Raw genomic sequence first — 20,196 nt, forward strand, 5'->3', positions numbered from 1 at the left:
TGCCCAAGGGGCGCGCAGCTACTAAGTGTCAAGCATCTGAGGCCAGATTTGAATTTAGGTACTCCTAAATCCAGGGCCGGTGCTTTATCCACTGCGCCACCTAGCTGCCCCCTAAATTATGATTTTTTAGAAGCAAAAACCAGGAGAACCCCCTTCCTTCCTCTGTGGTAACTTCTTGATACAAGTATACCCAGTGCAGTCATATTCCGTCTCTTATGACCAATGGACAATGGGTGCAGAGGAGATGAATTGTTGCATGGCAAGCAGAACTTGTCTTCCTTATAAGCCTTGAGATGAGATTTCAGTTGGACTACAAACTTTTCACAGATTGTTTTTCATCATAAGTGCTACCTTAGCCTTTAAACATATGCATTTAAAAAATTTTTAAACTGCATTGTAACTTTATGGAGACTCTTTAAAACTCATTTTCTGCTAGAAATATAATGTAAAGAAATTATGATTTGGGATTAAAATTTCAAATGGTGTCTTTTATTACCTTTTTTTTTTTTAAGGAAAATCAATGAATCATGATTTTGCAGAACAACCCCAGAAAAACAACCCAAAAATTCATAAAAATTCATTCTTTCAAGTTAAGAATAACCTCTCCCCAAGCTGCTCTACAATACCAGTCATCTAAAAAGGATGGTTAGAAAGACAGAACGTGAATCATGTTTGGATGAAGTCCCCTTTGATGAGACTTCTCCAATGTGGGTGTTAGTACAGAATTGTAGTGAAGTTCATTTTGTCCATGGAATAGTGTAGAAGGAGGTAGCCCTAGAGGCAAGAATACTCTGGGGTGTGGTTAAACCTCTGATATGTCCTTACTATGTGAACCTGGGAAGTAATTTACCCTTTCAGTGTTCTGAGCAACCATCTTAGACTGAATTGCAAACAAAGTGTGGACTTGAGTCCAGTAAAAGGAGTTTCTTCATATCAGTGAAATAACAGGATCTTGTCCTTTCCCTTATCTTAGTCCAGAGAACAGAATGTCACATGGACACCAACCACGTTCTTTATATTATAACTTGGTTATTTCCAAGTGCCCACTCCTAAGCAAGCAATCATCATTTTCAGAAGAGATTTCTCTTTCTCATTTTAAAATCATATTTAGTCTCTAGCTGGCAGAAATTTTTTTTAAAATTCTATTTTAGGACCACTAGATGAGAATTTGATATGCATTTCTATTTTTATTAAAATAAAATAAATGAATAAATATTTAGTGCCTACTGGGCACCAGTCACTATGCTAAGTTGGGGATGCAAAAAGAGTCAAAAGACAGTCCCTGTCCTCAAGGAGCTTACAATCTAATTGGGGGGGCAGCAAGCAACACATATATACAAAGAAACTTATATAGGATAAATAAGAAATAATCGAAAGAGGGAAGGCTTCCCTTAGAAGGTAGAATTTTAGTTGAAATGTAGAAGACAGCAGGTAGGGGAGGTCAGCAGCCAGAGAGGAGAAGGGAGAGCATCCCAGACATGGGAGAGAGCCATAAATTTTATTGTTATATTATGTATCTGTCCCCTTTCTTGGTGCCAGAGATTCATCCCTTATTTAAAAACAAAATGGCATAACAAAGCGAGTATAAAAACTTCAGCAGTGGGGGTAGCTGGGTAGTGCAGTGCATAAAGTACCATCCTTGGATACAGGAGGACCTGAGTTCAAATCCAGCCTCAGACCCTTGACACTTACTAGCTGTGTGACCTTGGCAAGTCACTTAACCCTCATTGCCCCACGCAAACCCCTGCCCCCCCCAAAAAAACAAAACAAAAACAAAAACACATAAGCAGTGTGTAAAGATATGTAGCTATCACCAAATGGGAGTGTTGGGTAATGAGGATAAATAACTCTTTGCTTGTTACTTGTTTAACTACTAAGGTATTTTATGTACTTTACCACAAGCAGAACTTAATTCATTCTGTCTTAAGGTACAAATTAGATGAAGATCCAGATTGGAGGGGAAAAACAGTAATATTTGAACATTGTGCTTTATGATAATGGAATTGAGCTGGCTTGTGAGTATGTAAAGCAGATGGTAAATAATATAGAAAATGACAAAAAGAAATAGCTCTACCTAAGATCCTATTCATATATTTTGGTTCATTATGTAGAATTCTAATATGCTTTTTAAAATTCAAGAATGAAAACTTAAATGACCAACTAGTGGCTGAAAATGTGTAGGGTTTTCTGATTGTAAGAACCCTGCCTTTCCCTGCAAATATCCTCAAGGCTATTTCCTTTTTTTTGGTGAGGCAATTGGGGTTAAGTGACTTGCCCAGGGTCACATAGCTAGTAAGTGTTAAGTATCTGAAGCTGGATTTGAACTCAGGTCCTCCTGAATCCAGGGCTGGTGCTTTATCCACTGCTCCACATAGCTGCCCGGTCTTTCATGACTCCAGTTTTCAAGGCAAGTGAGGTCAATAATATTATGATCAACTGAAGTATCTTAAAAGGGTCAGAAGAGAGAAATGGATTACAACACAAAAGCTGAATTTTATACTCCACGTTTTGGGGTTTGAGTATACAATAGATTAGAGCCATATAGTGAGGGAATATGACACCATTGGCAGAGTATATGTGCATTTTTTATACATGTGTATGTGATTATATGTTTTTGATTGTTTTGCATAGGTATGTATTTGGGGGATTTTTCATTGTTTTCTGTTTTTCTTTTAATAGTACTGTGAGTTAAAATGTACACATATCTCTATAAAAAGAAAAAAGTCCCTCTTGTATGAAGTGAGCTGTTTCTTTTGATCACACAGACTCAGTATACACAGAGCGCTACATGGGACTTCCAACCCCAGATGATAACCTTGACCACTATAAGGTAAGAAACAACAAATTGCATTGATTTCAGATTCCAATAAAGTATTCTAGAATGTCTCACAGTATATTTTTAGGAATTTTTTTTCCTTCCCAGGGGGAAAAAAAAACCAACAACTCTTCTTATGTAGACACCACACAGGTGGTTCAAAAACATACTTGGGGTTTTCCCAAGTATAGACTGTACAATTGGAATCTTTATCTTATCCTTAAATCCAACATAGCATATCTCTCATTCTGTTCTATGAGAATTTCCTTCAGAAAGTGTCAACATTTGAAAGAGCATTTCTTGTTAGAGTCAAATTCATTTCAGTCTATGTCAGGAACCTATTTAAATAGGAGCTCCTATTTAATGTGTTTTCCTGTTTTGATTTTTTAATTCGAGAATGATATTTGCCTAGATCTATGTCAAATTATATAAAGTTATTTTGCATGCAGAAAGCAGGAAGTTAAAAAAATTAAATTTATTCTTTTAAAATAAAGAATATGTTTTAATAATGGAAGGGGATTAACAACATAAAACTATTGGTATATTCATTTGGGGCTTCAGATGTTTGGAAAACGTGTAGTAGGTAGACCAGTGAACATTTTCATTTTGAAAATAACACACTGAGTTCAGTGTATTCCTTCAGGGGCTAGAAAGGTCTTTAAGCCTTTGGCACTTTGTAGAACCTTTCATGAGTCTTATCATCCTGGCTACTCAGTAGACTTAGAGGCAGTAATTTTTGCACTTGTGGCCAAACATGCACAATTTTGTGGCAGTGGAGTACAGGTGAAAGACCAAACTGTTTTAGGAGCCAGAGAACCTGTCACTTACTTACCTGTGTGACTTGGGGCAAGTAACTTTATCTCTGTAGGGCCTCAGTTGCCTCATCTGACTAAAATGAGGGTGTTAGACTAGTTGGTCTTTGAGGTCCCCATCAGCTCTAAATTCTATGATCCAATGATTGCATCTACAGAGGAGTTATACAGAAGTGTTTTCATTTTCTTGCACAACAATGTTACTAGGAGAGACTGAGATGGGCAGTGCCCATGAAAACGTATTAAACAGCCCCTGAACTGAACATGTTGAGCTTAGTGGCATCAAACAGGCTGGCAGCCTGATGGTGGAGAACCAACTGGCAGGTTGTTTCGCAGATGGACTGCAGAGTTCAAAGTATGGTGGGGGCACATCTACCATCAGTAGGTCCATCCTAGTGTAGATACCAACCCAAAGCAGCAGGATTTCCTTTCAGTTGAGGATAATTTATTCAAAATGCAAATGTTGATATAGATCAAACTATTTGGAAAGTGTGAACTGCAAACTTTAGTGTCTTCAAGGATGCCCCCCCCTTTTTACTCTTTCTATCTTCTGAATGTGCATGACAAAAGTAAGTCATCTCTGAATCGATCATTCACAGGAGATAGGGGAAAAAAGCACAGCAAGATTAATTGGTTTTCGTTATTTTGCCTTTTCTCTCTATGTAATAAGAAAACTTGTGCATGAAATTCAAAAGATAGATTGTATTTGTATGATTAATACATGAACCTTGAGCAATATTTGTTATCTTGTGTAAATATCCTCATTATTGCTATGACCTTGGGAACCATGTGACCAAAGCACAGGCTAAAACCAAAAGAAAATCATTTGACTTTGTGAGGTAAGTGCCCTCATCTTAATTCTGTTTATTTGCATTTGCTTGCACTGCCAAGGCTTGTTTTGCAATCTCTGCTGTTCAACCAAGACGTGGCACTGTGGTCCAGAGGAGTGAATACTGACTTTGGAGCCAGCAGATTGGGGTTCAAATCTTGGTCCTGTTATTTACAACTTAGGTCATCTTGGGCACTTAACATTTGTTTACCTCGGTTTCTTCATCTGAAAAATGATGGACTTGGACTTGTTGGCCTATAAGCACCCTTCTTATGTGGCTGTAATATAATAATTCATAAAGCAACTGAAATGTAAAAGGGCAATGAGTGTATGAAAAAAATAGCCAATTTTCTCTTTTTGAAACTAAAATTATCTTGCTCATGCTCTGTCCTTGCCTAAAGAAAAAAAAAAGCCTCAGCTTGAAAAACATCCATTTTAGGATTATTGTTGATGATGCTTTTGCAAGGATCAAATTACATTTTAGTCCAGTCACAGAAAACCATTGACTATGTAAAAGTTATACAGATTTCAGTTACATGTATTGGCCTCGAAATTACCAGTGTCTGCAGAAGATATTTAGAACATGATGGTATATGATCATGGTTCTGACCACATGCTCCTTGGTGTACATATCCTTTAACTTACTTAAATCTGCAGGGAATCCTGAAGGGCTGGCTGACTCTCTTTTGTGCCTGTGTTCTGCACACTGACTGGTAGGACACTTCTGTTACCCAGGATTCTGCTGTCTTGGTGGCTAATTTTCGTCTTTTTTTTTTTTTTTTTTTTTTGGTCTATCTCCTTTTTCATCTCTTTCCCATAGGCTCCACTTGGGCAGTTCCACTTATCCTCTTTCTCCCTTAAGCCCCCACTGCCCACCCCCTGCGTTAGCTGCGTTAGGTAGCAATGTAAATAGGAGTCACTCTCATGCTGCCAATGGTAACATGAGCACACGGGGTGCACAAAGTCATTCTCTCACTTCACTGCGCAGATGGCACCAGAGGACTGTTTAATCCTTTCACGCCAGGAGTCGGATTTTCTTGGCACAACACCCATTGCTGGCAACGGACACATTAAAACTGCCAGTACCAGGGAGCTAAAGGTTCCCAATGTGTTACTCAGAAGATTTATTTGGGAGGGTGGGAGTTAGGTGGGCAGGGGAAAGTAATGCAAATATATTGATTGAATTATTGTTTCCACAGTGGTAAGTAGCTTCCTCTGTGTGTGGAAAAATTGAACCTAGATACCTATTTTTGGTGCACTGCAGGCATCAGAATAAAGCTGCCCTCCTTTGTTTTTAAAAATGAATCTGCTTTTGTCTCTGGCAGAGATATATTGGGGGAGCTACTTCTTCCAATGTCCCCAGCTGCCCCTTTGGACCCTTTTAACTCTGTATACACTCCTCTTTTCTCCTTTTTTTCCCCCCTGTGGCCTTTCCTCTGTCTGAATTTTCTCTTTTCCCTATCTCTTCTTTACCTCTCCTTACCTCCTCTTACGTCTTCTTTTGGGAAATAAAAAAATAGGGAATTTTTGGGGAGTCTTTCACTAACCTTGCATCTGAGTGGGCCATGGGAAGATGCCTTGAAAATAACACACTTCCCCATTCTTTGGCTGTATCAACTCAATCTGTCAGTCAAATTTTATTGAGCACTCACAGGGTATGTAGTTTTGGATGGTATAAAGTTGAGCAACCTCTAGTGAATTTGCAATTATCCAGATAATTCTAAATTGTTGCTTTTACTTTGGAGGTTCCCCACATATATGATGGATGGCCACTGCATCTAGATGGATATAGCTGAGAAGGGACGAATGTTATATTTAGCTAGACATGATGAGCCGATGAAAAACAGTCTCCATAAGGTCATTCATAATCGAAATCTGGAAGCCTTTGGAGGAAGCCCAAATTACCAGGAAAACTAAATATTTTGAAATAAGAGTTCCACTTAACATTTCAGAATGGGAACTGGAAGGACATTAAACATTCTCCCTATCAGTTATTTAAATGGAACCAAGTTACATATGGTGAGAGGTAAAAATAAGGAAAGGCAAACAACAGTTCTTTGAGTGGCTTTGATGGTACTAGCATGCATGATACCAAATAACACAATAGAATCACCATCAGTGGACACCTGGAACTCAACTTAGTATGTATGTACAGCCATAGTAGTGCCTCTCTCCAGGGTGCTGACCACATGTGGTGAATGACTGACATCAGAAAAGAGCAGTGGCTCTTATTGGGTAGCTGTGGTAGAGTGACTATACTCAGGACAGACATGCAGTGTGGACATATGGAACTACCACTTGAAGTGATATGTTATCACTATGGAATCCTGGGAAGCAGCAATGGTATAGAACACACAACACTCAGCAATGGTTTGCTTAGTCTAAGCAAAGCAATAATGCAGCCAATGAAATAATCAAAAGAATGCCAGGCCCTAAAAACAGCAAGTGTAGCTTTAAACTAGAGAGGATTCTTCCCTTGGAGCCACTTATGAAAGGTCTGGTGATTGTTCATTGATTTGTTTTCCCCACACCTGTGCATGTAAAAAGCAACACCATCTTTGGTGCTGTCATTGAAAACTGTATATTGACATGAGATAGACATTCATCCGTTCTTTCATTTATTTTCTGAGTGCCTAAATTGGGGGAGGGGAATAAAAATAAGTATATGGCACAATCTCTACCTATAATTTACTCATATAGTCTTGTTGAAGAAATAAAACATGTGCTCATAAAACTACTAAATAGTAATACAAGACAATGAATAATAACTTAGACTATAAACTCCATGAGGGCAGTAATGATGTCTTTTTGAAACTTTCTATTTCCCCAGTGCCTAAAACAGTTTTCCACACTCAGTAGGTGCTTAGTAAATGTTGAATGATTAAAGTTCCATACTGAATATTATTGTGTCAAAGTGTATGTGACAGATAAGTGCTATAGCCAGTCAGGAAGAAGAGAGATCATTGGAATTACCAGAGAAGGTTTCATGAAAGGATTTAAGTTTGGTTTGACATTATTTGGCTAGATGGTAACAGGCAGGAGGTGATTCCAAGTTGTAGGGATAAAGGAAAGATGAGGAGCAGATAATGTTAAGTTGGCCCAGTGTATGGGAGGATCATTCAAAAGGACTGTCCAGAGAATGGACCAAAAAAATGGGGCAAGAATCAATCTGGAGAAAGTGTTGACATTGGAATACACAGAAAACAAGGAACTTAGGTCTTAAAGCCAACTGAGATGGAGTCTAGGGCTCATCCCTAGAGCCAAGAGAAAAGGGCAGCCTGGAACACAAAGAAGGGACTGATTTAACTTGTAGAGGAGATTTATTTTGCATTTTGCTCAGAATTTGATAGGCTTTTGGCAAGTGTTTGAAACAGTCATAGATTTGGCAATCTTCTGCTAGCAGATTTGAAATGTTCAATCCTTAAGAACTGCTGCATCGTTAGGTTATGCAAAACAGGGTGCAATTTTGTAAATATGCCATCTTGTACTGATTTGACATTTGTTCTATTATCCCAGAATATGCCAAAGGGAGAGAGACCTTCAGATTTAAGCCAAGCCTCAACTTGTTTGTTGAGTGCTGATAAAATGTTGACTGCTGTGTGATCTTTAAAGAAGCCAGTTATGCTCGGCAAGCCCTAAGGTTGAGTCTCCTCTGACTGGTTGCGAAAGGTAATCATTCAGCCACATCCCATGAGGTGCAGTTGTTTGAGATTTTATTTATTTATTTATATATATATATATATATATATATATATATATATATATATATATATATATAAATAAAACAATCAGGGCAAGGGATGCACTGGGGGTGAATTCAGTTATTCTTAAATATCTTCTGTTGCCTTTATTGTGGCATCAGCTGAGCTTGTAAAAAAGAAAAAGAGAAAAAAGAAAAGGTTGAGATCAAAATACCCATTCTCACACTGAACATTGATTGCTTCTTCATTAGAAATGTTGGGCTCTTTAAGAGGGCATAGCAAGGAACCTCTAGCTAATAACGCATTGAAGTACCAGGATAACTCGGTGGGCTCACTGGCAATTATCTCTTATGTATGATAGACTGAGTGACAATATTGTTCTGGCTTCTATAACAAGAAGAATATGTCCAGAGTGGTCCACGTGTTGCATTGGCTCCAGAGGGCATAAACGACATCTCTTTTAACTGCTCCCTCCGCTCTCTTCCTTACATTTTAATAATACAAAGGTTCATTTGTTGGAAGATAGCTTATGAACCAGCATGATCAAACAAGCAGCCACAGATGGTTCTTCTTAGTGCTTGTATGAAAAGTTCCACATAGTGAATGCTGTTGAATTGGTATTGCCACTGGACCAGTACTTTCCATTTCTCTTTGCCAGGCTGCTGCTGGCACCAATACTCCCCGGAAGTTTCTATCCTCAGGATTATGCCAACTGTACTGCCATCCGTATCCTTACCCACTTATTACATGGTGTTTCTTTCAATTATTGCATTTATATTTATTGGTGAGAAATGACCTTGACTTAACTTGAAACATCGACTTCATTTATGAATGCAGGTTTAGTTAACACATTGAGTTAGGAGTTTTGAGATGTGGAAAGAGTTCTAGGTTTGGAGTCAAAGGAACCTGGGTTCAGGTGTCAGCTTTGTTACTTTCTACTTTTGTGAACTTGGGCAAGTCATTTTCCTCTGCTTCATTTGTAAAATGAAGGATTTGGACTAGGTGATTTCTGAGCATCCTTCTGGCTCTAAACCTATAATCTTGTGACAGGCAACTATAACTCATACCTTGGTTACTCATGAGAATAACTGACTTTTTTTGTAATCTGAAGCTGTATTAAATAAAGGCACTTTTTTGTTTTTGGTCTTTCTCCAAATCCTTTTCACCTGGAAGTGCCGTTTATCTTTGCACTTCCCTTTTAAGGGCACTCTAACAAGCAACGAGAGTTAAGCCGGATGCCAGCATTCCTAGTCTCATAATGAATGGCTGTGTAGATCTCCCATTGGAGACACAGCCCTGTCATTGCAGAGGCTGGGAAACCCAGTTTACTTGCACAGATGCATCAGGGCCACGAGGCCAGAGTCTTTGTTTTGCTTTGTGAGTTTGGAGGGAGGGGCTCTTGTCCCATTCTCACGTGTTTTATTCTTGAGGGTCTCCAGCCCAAGCATGTTCTCTCCCACTGCCCTTGTCAGTGAACCGATGGCAGCCTAAATTTTCAGAGGGAGTTTTCTCTCATCCTGACATTGAAGGCTTTTGTTTTCCTCTCCTCCTGCTGTATTAGAGTATTTGTCTTTCTTTCTTTGTGGTGTAATATTGTTAATGTAAAACAATTTGCGTCGTGACACTTTTATCACAGTTTTCCTCTTTTTCTCAGTATGTTGCATTTCTCACCATGTCTAGTTCATCACAGCTACAGTGTGTACATCACAACATTTATCTTAGGCTCAGGGTTTTACTTGTTTATAAAAATTGTCTTCTTTCAGCCTGCATTCACTCCATTTAAGAAAAAAAAATGTACATATAACAACCACCAGAAATTGTTTTGTTCCAAACTCCAGTAGTTATCACATTCCATGTTAACCGTCCTGTATGCTTCTGTGTCTCCCAACTAGTATGTTTGGAGCTTGCTGAGACATTTTCCGGTTTTGCTGCTCTTGGAGTTTGCAAGAATAGGCTTTCCTTTCTCAGTGTTTGAGACAAGGGAATACAATGAAACTTAGGTGACACTCCACATGCTGCAGTGCCTTGCTTGTTCATAGGCCAAGATAAGGATGGACTGAGTTTCTGAGGACTTCAAGCAGTCAGTTCTCACCAGGAAAAACAGATCTAGGACTATTGGAAAGATTTCATTTAGGGGAGGAAAAGCTAGAAACAAAATGCAGAGCTGATTTTTCATGGGCATGGATTTAAAAAAATTTGATTAGCAGAAAGAGCTAGATTAGCTGTGGCTCCTGGGAAAGATTTCATTTTAGAGTCCCATTGATCAGTCCCCTTGCAAACATAAGAGTTCTGAATGGAGTATGTTAAGATGATATTGCCATCATGTAAGGCCCAACTGTATACAATTCCAGTTTGTGACTGTGATCCTGGCAAAGAAAGTCTTTGGGAAAATTGACTTGTTTGTTTACACATCTCTTGTCTCCCAGAAGCTTTTTTTCCCCTTTTACCAACAACTTAGTGGACTTCAGGCAATAGAGAGGAACAAGGAGATGTTTAATCATGCTGCTGATTATTGAGCAAGGCATATTACTTTTGTCTTAGCCTAAATAACAGAAGGGAAAAACCAACAGTCACTGAAATTGGATTCCGGCCAGAAGCTTGGAGCAACTCACGGTTTTGATCAACTCACCTATAAATGGATCACACTGAAAGTCTGAAGACCCTACACTTTGAGAAACCCTGGACTCGAGGATTCTGTAGACCTATAGGCTCATATGTTGTTTTGAGGGGAATCTTAGTTTTGAGCATCCGTTTAAACACTTTCATTTTATAGTTAATAAAACTGAATCTTAGAGAAGCAAAATGGCTTACTCAAAACCTCAAAAATAGTGGTAAGACTAGAATCCAGATCTCTTAGCTCTAAACTCATGCCTCCATAGATTTTTCTAGTGCCAGCGGTGGCAGTTGTAGAGGCTGCACTTTGGCAAACCTAAGAAGCAGTGTGTGATGGCACCATTACCTGCACAGAATTTGTTGATCCATGGATAGAAAGAGGATTCAGTTGAGAACTGCCGAGCACATAAAGATGTCAGTGCTCCATGACAGCAGCAGTGGACCAATGGTTAATTACTTCTAGAATTTGACCTTAGAGCTTATCTAGACCAGGACTTTAAAAATTTTTTTATACTCATGATCCCTATTTGCCCAAGAAATTTTTATGCAATTCTCTGTGTATAGGTATATAAAATAGATATACATAACCTTTTACTGTTGCCAAATTTGTTGTGACCCTCACATTTAATTACACAACCCCATATGGGGTGGTGACACACAGTTTAAGAAGCTTTGATCTAGACCAGTAGCTCTCTGGGCTCCAGCCTCATTTTTAACATGAAAGGATTTCCCAGACATTAATTCATTTATTGCCATTGACCAGTTTTCAAGGACCAGATTGCTAAATTAGAGCAGAAGAGACTACTTTGAAGTACACTGTTGAGCGATACCAGGAAAATTTGAAGTGTTATACTACCAGTAACCTCCTTGAGCAAGTTGGCAGTGAGTACAATGGTTTTAGGACCTAGCACAGTGCAGTAGACATTAAGTACATGGAAACTTGGATTTGATGTCAGAAAGTTTGAGTCACTTGTTATTCATATGATTTGGGGCAAGCCATTTCAAAATTCTCTCTAGACTTTTTTTCATTTTTAGGTTTTTCATTTGCAAAATGAGAAGAGCTAAATCAAGGGACTCCCAAGTGGTCTATGGATAGATCTCAGGGGATTCTTGAATGTGAATGAGGGGGGAAAATCCACCTTTATTTTCATTAACCTCTACCTGAAATTTAGCATTTCCTTCAATTAAAAATTTTTAAAAGATAATGTTACACACATATACATACATAGAGCTGTTGTTCAGTTGCAGTTGTGTCTCACTTATTTTGTGACCCCATTTGGGGTTTTTCTTGGCAAAGATACTAGGGTGGTTTGCCATTTCCTTCTTCAGCTCATTTTACAAATTAGGAATTGAGACAAAGAGGGTTAAATACCCAGGATCACATAGTTTTGTTTTGTTTTGTTTTTTTGGTGAGGCAATTGGGGTTAAGTGACTTGCCCAGGGTCACACAGCTAGTAAGTGTCAAGAGTCTGAGGCTGGATCTGAACTCAGGTCCTCCTGAATCCAGGGCCGGTGCTCTATCCACTGCGCCACCTAGCTGCCCCAGATCACATAGTTATTAATAGTATGTGAAGCCAGATTTGTATTTAGGAAGCTGAGTCTTCCACACTCCAGGCCAGGCACTTTATCCACTCTATCCACTGTAACACACACACACACACACACACACACACACACACACACACACATTCATACATACATACCAAACAATATATGAAAGGAGAGGGTCATAGGCTTCTCCAGACTGTCAAAGAGGTCCACAAGACCTAGAAAAAATGTTAAGGTCCCCAGATACTGGATATTTTCCAAGGTTCCCTCCATTGTTTTTAATCCTATGAGCCTGTGAACTGAGTTGACAAAGAGATGGCTCCATGTCTAGTGTACTTTTGCTGTTTGTTAAAATTCCCCAGGAATTCACATACACAGTTCTGTTTCACACTCAGGTTGAAAACCATGTTCATATCCAAAGTGGACAAGCCAGATAGAGAAACTTCAGAAAGATGATTTGACTGATTACCCTAGTTGCTCACCCTTAGCATCAAAGCTTCACTAAAATGAAAAAGAATGGTGCTTTTTTTGTTTGTTTGATTGTTAAGTTCTGGGAATTTAAAAAAAAAAAAAAAAGAGAGATCATGAAAGGGCAGCGAGGTGGTGCAGTAGATAAAGCACCGGCCCTGGAGTCAGGAGGACCCGAGTTCAAATACAGCCTCAGACACTTGACACTTACTAGCTGTGTAACCCTGGGCAAGTCACTTAACCCCCAATTGCCTCACCCCCCCCCCCAAAAAAAAAGATCATGAAGAAATGTATTCTAATTTATATCAGAAGCACTTGTATAGCAAGATGTGTTTATATTGTAATCATTACTCTGTGGATGACTCTGGACAATATTTGACATCCTGGGCCAATCACTTAACCTTTCGTTTCCTCAGACAAATTGCTAAGACTGTAAATTGCAGAGTAGGGACCAGTTTACATGGTAAGAGGAAGTTACTAAGAGCTCTCTATGCCAATGAAATCACAGGTCAGACCCCCCCCCCCAAATGAAATCACTAATATAATAAGAAATCAACTTTTGGTCAGTGGAAAGGACCCCATTTTGAAAACTCTTGGATTTAATGACCACATGGGATCCTAGAATGTTGAAGCTAGAAAGGACCTTAGAGATTAGGTTTTTACCCTGGGATACATAGACTCCATGGATTGATTTCAGGGATAGATAAACTTGGATGGGGGAAAAATATCTTTATTTTGACTAACTCTTAACTCAGATTTAGCATTTCTTTCAATTCTTTAAAACGTTATTCCTAGAAGGGGTCCAAGGGTTTCACTGGACTGCTAAAGGGGTCCATTACATGAAAAAGATTAAGAACCCTGATATAATCTGATCCTCTCATTTTGTTGATGAGGATGCAGGTCATGCAGCTGCTTGGTGGCAGAGGCAGGGCTAAGATCCAGATCTTTGGAGTAAGAATCTAGTGATCTCTTTCTACTAGATTGCTTGATTAGATCTTTTCTCAAAGGGCTTGAGCTGGTGGTAACTCCCAAACCCTACCTTCCCATGTTCTGTGGATCATCAGGGATGCCCCATATCTAGCAAGATGCTGTGGAATTAGCTCAGCTTAGATTTTCCAGTGCCACTGATTCCTGTGGTGTCAGTTATTCCCCAGTTTGGCTTATAAACTTGCTTTCCATAGTATGAGGGTTATTCTGTTGATCAAGACTTTGGGAAGCAAAGTTCTTGCCTCATCACCCTCTGAATCCATACACAGCAGCACCTGTGGAAAAGCAGTGCCTTCTGTTCTGGACCAAAAGACCTACATCATCCTTTTCTGAAGATGTCTGACCTCTGTCCTTTCCTCTATTACAGATCTCCAGCTTAGCAGCTTAAACAAGAATTCTGTGAACTGTAGTCTCCTCCAATAAACTAGTTCTTTATTTTCATAGTGTTTCTTTGGCAAAAAACAGCTGCTATAATCTTCTCTTCCCATTACCCAGGAACTCAGGCTGTGCTATCCCACTGTTCGACTGAGGCCATATCTGGCCTTATCTGCCCAGTGTCTCATTTTACTTCCCATCCACTGTATTTCCCCAGGTTTTAAACATCTGTTCTTGAAACATGTAATATTTGCTTTTCATTCAGAGTAGAGCAATATGGACCAAAGTTCACATGGCATATTGCAGAGTATGTTTAGTTGCAGAAAATGCTATGTACAGGCTCTTTGAAATGTAGCATGTATGGTACCATGTGATGCCCGGTTGCCATGGTGATACACTTTTTGGCTGAACAGCAGCAGAAGCCCATGGAACATACATTGCTAATATGTTCCTATGCCCCGTGCTAACGCACAGCACCCGGCTGAACCCAGAGTGATGATTCAAGCGGCTTTTCCTGAAGCCTTGTCTCTCGGTGACAGGTGCCCACTTCCAGAATGTGCAGGGGAGAAGCAACAGCTTCATCCACTTCAAATTCCATGTTTCCCAGGCGGAGGAGAGGGCATCCTGTGCATTATGCCTTGCATCTAGACAGCATTTGCTTGAATAGCGGCTTGCTATATTTTGTATCAAAGGGGGCCCCAGCTGAAAACATTTTATTTTGTAAACTGAAGTGAAAAATCAGTTTATGGCAGATCCTTTTTTGAATAATGACATTCTTTTTTTTTTTCTCCCCAATTCCAGAATTCAACAGTCATGAGCAGAGCTGAAAATTTTAAACAAGTTGAGTACCTCCTTATTCATGGAACAGCAGATGGTGAGTTTCAGTTAATTAGACTTTTTAGTATCACAGACAGGTTTGCAATTTCACTACTGACAAAACAAATGCATGAGGGGGCAAGACTGTTACATTTACTTCAATAAAACAGTGTTGCTTTCCACAACTCACTTGTCTTCTGCTAACTGTTATTGTTGAGTCCTAGAACTTCAGACAGTCGTTTTATTCTTTGACTTGTTTTCCTCTCTTTTGGTTTCAAAGAAGTGGACAAGAAAGAGCACTTGTGACTTGATGTTATCTTTATCTCCCCCCTCCAGATAATGTTCATTTTCAGCAGTCAGCTCAGATCTCCAAAGCCCTCGTGGAGGCCGGTGTGGATTTTCAGGCAATGGTATGGTTTAGGTTCTTAACAGTAGACTGGATGGATGGAGGCAGCACAGACCCCACTTTTCAAGAAGGACCAGGAACCTTAGAAGCCCTTTGCCCTAGCTCCTTCCTCAGGGGAAAGCCCATGGGATAGGAAAGAGATATCACTGTTAATATTTTTATTAAGGAGGAATCTGAGATAGAGGGCAGAGGTCCTTGAGTCATATACAGAGTGAAAATACTTGAAGTAAATGGTGAAAACAACCATTGACAAAAGCAGAAACAAACAAACAAACAAAAAAACTGGAAGAAGGGTTATAAATGTGCCACAACTCCTATGTCCAGAATGCCAAATCACCTGGCATCTGTTTATCTGACTCCTTACTTTTCTCCCCTGATTTCCATTGAAATCTAATCACTTATCTGGTAAATGTGTGGCAGCTTCATTCTAAAGTGAGATTAGCAGTAATAACAGAGATCAAAATATGAAAATCCATTTCTGTTCAGTATAGATGACTAGCAGTTATCACAGCAGTGGGATATTAATAATCACCACTTTTCAGTTTTGTGAAATTGCCATGTTATCTTTTGTTGAACAACAACAGGCAATAAGCAATTAGACTTGTTTTGTAAAGTCGGAAACGGCTTGAGCCTTTGTTGCCTATACAGAAAGATGTTTCTGTGTATTAAGTCAAACTCATTTGCTGTGCTAGGGCTTTCCAGATTTTAAAAAAAGATATACATAGATCTCTATGTCACTCTATATATTATTTTAAAATGCAGCTCTCCTGTATGTTTTAGCCAGAAAAGCCTGTCTTTTTCCACCCCATACTAACATATTTGCTTTAGTCGGCACTCCGCTCCAATGTTACACATTCTATACGAGGGGAACAGTCATTTTGATACCAGGCAGAAATCCTCAAAAAGAGCTAGAAATTTGTTGGGTGGTGGTCTCCGTAGGAGTTAGGGTATGTATGTTGGTTTTGTCAGAGAATTTTAAAAAACCCAAGACATGCTGGTCCAGCCAACTCTTTTTAAAAAGAATCATTTCCTCTAGATAAATAGGAATGCCCAACAATGAATTGTGCCTTGGTTTAACCAAGTGATGTTATTTATTAGCCGTTCAATGTAAGGGATTTTTGTTCTGGGTGTAAAGCTGCGTCTACACAATGTCAAACACCCAAATGGAAAGTGAAAAAAAAATCTGTCAAAACCCCAGATTCCAAATACTACATCTGAGAAGTTAGTTGACTTCTTGTAGGTAAAACCTCAGGATTTTTTTCCCCTTTTTCCCCTAGACATTTGGTGGTGTGTATATGTGAAGAAAAAAAAAAGAGTAAAATCAAAATGTTAACACTTTTTCTTAACACTGATATTTTTTACCTGACAAGAAAGTAAGAATGATGTTTATAGCAATTCATGAAACTGGAGGAGCAAACTAGGACCAATCATTTCCCAGGGGGAGCTATGCTTTAGAATTGACTTTGAGTCAAAAGGGAAAATCAGTTTGTCCATTTTATTTCATCTTTGCACATCCTTAAAAGCCACATAGTGAAATTCACAAGAAGGGCTCTCAGGACCTCTGGGCTATTGGATTTTTGTAGACCAGGAATGAGATTTTCTGGGAAAAGGCTTTGGGGGTGGGGTGGAGACTGGATATCCCCTTCCAATCACTCTCAGAGTTCTAAATGATAAAAATCAAAAGGACTAAGACCCCCAGGTTTGGTTTGGTTTGGTTTTTTTGGTAGGCTAAACTGCCTCATATGTGTAATGACTGCTAATGATGCCTTTTCCCCCCTTCTTCTCTCTAGTGGTACACAGATGAAAATCATAGCATCGGGAGCAACTCAGCACACCAACATATATATACTCACATGAGCCACTTCCTAAAACAGTGCTTTCATCTCTCTTAGCACCCAAGTGTCTCACTCTCTATTTCTTTTTTAGCTTATTAAATAGCTATTTTTTTCTCATTACCCAAAACTGCACTGTGTCAGTATAACTATCTTGGGGAAAATAAACTCAAATCAAGAAATGTAAGGGTATTTTTGTTCCTGAATTCCATACATACAACATGAAGTCAACATTTAAGTGGAATTCTTTCTTGCCAACATACTATATTGCATTGCAGCATTTTGGATGTATTCAGTGGGATTTTGTTTAGCATCCAGATCATTTACATGTCATCTGCTAAAACAAAAAAGAAATATGAATTGTTCATGGGCTACGTTTCCTCAGGATCATTGGCCTGCTCCCCTGTCCCCAACTGGCCTCATGCAAAGATTGTGAATCTTGATTAAAAGAATGGAAAAATGTATCCAATGAAGTAGGAGAAAGAGGAATTCTGCAGGGAAGCTTTACCTAAGCATTCAGTTCTGATATTTGCTACCTTGCATTTACCACTAATTATAGCTAGCTGCACAGTAGAAACTGGCCTGATATTTCTTGTGCAGTTTTTCTCAGGAAAGAAATTAGAATTCGCAGAGGTTCTCTCTACTCTCCCCCCCCCCCAAGTTAAATCACTATCATTTCATGATTTCTAAACAACTGGAGGGCTCAGAATAATTTCCAGTAATGGGAAGCAGTCCTCTGATATCTGTGGTTACAGGTGCTATGAAAACAAGTAGATCTGTGGAAAAGGTTCCCCTCTACCACCACTTTTTAATGTGTTAAAAAAAAAAACCCACAACCAAACCTACAAGTAATGTTTCATAAATGAAAGGCCTTTTTCAAACATGAGACACAGCCTGGAACTTGGATGGAAGCCCGTCAACTTGCCCATTTAAAAGATGAAACCTAATTGTGTTGCAAATCCTAACTTGAAGGAAGCACTTGCATCAATTTGAATTTTTCATCAGTTTCCTTGATGTTCTTAATTAAGGAGCAATTTAGCCATCTTAGATTCCCTTTGAGCAATATGAAATAAGTAGAATGTTATGCATTATTGTCTGTTCACTAGACTATAAAATTTTCCCTCGTCATTTAATAAGTATGTCTTTGGCATTTCAGAGGTAATGAGTATGTGTCCCTAATCAGATCTAAATTATACTGGCATGTGGCCATTTTTTACCCTGGAAAGCTCTGCTTTGCTTTGTTAACATTTTCCAGATTACCTATTAAATAAATGGAAAGATTTGAATTGGTTTTCTAAAAAAAAAAAATACAAAGCACAAAATTTGTAATGTAATAAATCAGTTTGTGGGATCAGTGGCCCTATTTTCATTGCATACCTGTATCCTCTGTGCTATCTGTACATTGACACATAGTCTCTTTGAGAAGTTCTCCTTTTATTATTATCATATTTCTTTTCTATTCTTTTCTCAGGAAGTTGTTAGAATTTTGTAGGAGCCTCAGATACTAAAATATTGTAGAACCAAACAATGTAGGCTTGAAAATTCTCACAGTATAGTTGGGCTAGGAATTCTAGAAATGGTCTGGAATAAGTTTTTGGTTGATGAGACCATAACATTTGTACCCATCATGCATGTAGACCTAATCACTGAAGTACTTGGGTGTCTTAAGACTGGGCATGGCTTACAGAATGACTAATGGAGGCAACCTTATAGATGCTCCATATTCAAAAGAAGTCTTAAATTCAAAGTGCTCACATAATTGAGGCAAAAGTGATTTCATGGCTTGAATTGTTTAGAAGCCATCTCAGTACTTCAGTTTATTAGTATGGATTGGTCTCAGACCATTACAATCAAAATTAGCACAGACAAGTAATTAAGAACAGAAAAAAACCAAAACAACAAACCAGAAGTTGAAGTTACTAAAAATATTTCAAGTAGGTCAGTGAGTTTAAAAAAGGTGTGGATAAATGATCACAAATAATACAATTGCAAGTTTGATTTTAAAATATACAATAAACTTGAGTTTCTTTAACTTATCAGCTAATACCTGATTTCCCATTCATTGGTTGGACTGAGGCTATACCACCACTTAAAAATAAAAAATCCAGTCTTATGATTTTACCAATATAGAGAATTCCTGGTCTGGAAATTTCTTCCACAAATGCAGTTCAGTATGTTACCATCTTAAAGAGTTGCCTGGTAACATTGAGTTGTACTGATGATTTTCTCTGTGGCAAAAAGAGGACTTGAAATCAGTTCTCCCTTACCAGGTTCTACTTACTACGACATGTTCATGACATCTCATACTTAAGAACTATTTATAAGGTGATACCCGCCTTCCTCCACCCCCACTGAACTTTTTTGATTGAACTAATTAACCTAGGATAACTGGGCCTATCTTTGTATGATTTCCTATCAAGAAAACACTGCATAAATACTAAGTCCTACTTCTGAAGTACAATAAGAGTCTGAAACACAAATTGAATAGCAATTTCTCTGTCATCTGCACTGACCATCTGTACCACCATTTAGGATCAAAACTCTAGTTCTGGATGATAAACCCGACTGTCATTCCCCTCAATTCCCCAAAAGATACAAACCTTTCCTTTTGTGCCTACAAGGGAACTACAGACAAATGGCTATGTTTTTCCCCCCTTAAGTATTTAAGGACTGAATACGTGAATAATAATGGAGCAAAAGACTAGAGGCCCTCCAGTGATGACTGATTAGAGAATTAACTTAAAGGAGAGGAATTAAAAGAATATGATTGATAAATCAAAATACATTTTAAGTGTAAGATGTATTGGAGGTGTCAGAGACCTAGTCCCAATATTGGGAAAGGCAGACTTATTTGGGAACATTGAAAGGGGAGTGAAGACCACTTTGTTTGATGATTATTGGTACACATTTCAACTTCTGGGTTTGTGCTAACTTGATTGATTGTAATGGTCTGAATCCAATCCATACTAGTAAAGTGGAGTAAGAGGTCAACTA

At 38.7% G+C, this 20,196-nt stretch overlaps 1 protein-coding gene across 1 annotated transcript in view; it reads left to right on the forward strand.

Annotated features, from left to right (window-relative positions):
• Positions 1 to 17,370, forward strand: part of DPP4 (dipeptidyl peptidase 4) — a 119,169-nt gene extending 101,799 nt beyond the window's left edge. Inside the window, 4 exon segments of the mRNA XM_043991255.1 lie at positions 2,766 to 2,830; positions 14,950 to 15,022; positions 15,301 to 15,374; positions 17,161 to 17,370. Of these exon segments, the coding sequence (XP_043847190.1) occupies positions 2,766 to 2,830; positions 14,950 to 15,022; positions 15,301 to 15,374; positions 17,161 to 17,262 (314 nt within the window). The 3' untranslated portion in view covers positions 17,263 to 17,370.
• The last annotated feature ends 2,826 nt before the right edge of the window (positions 17,371 to 20,196 follow it).

Source organism: Dromiciops gliroides, chromosome 3 (assembly GCF_019393635.1).
Source record: "Dromiciops gliroides isolate mDroGli1 chromosome 3, mDroGli1.pri, whole genome shotgun sequence".
Taxonomy (NCBI): Eukaryota; Metazoa; Chordata; class Mammalia; order Microbiotheria; family Microbiotheriidae; genus Dromiciops; species Dromiciops gliroides.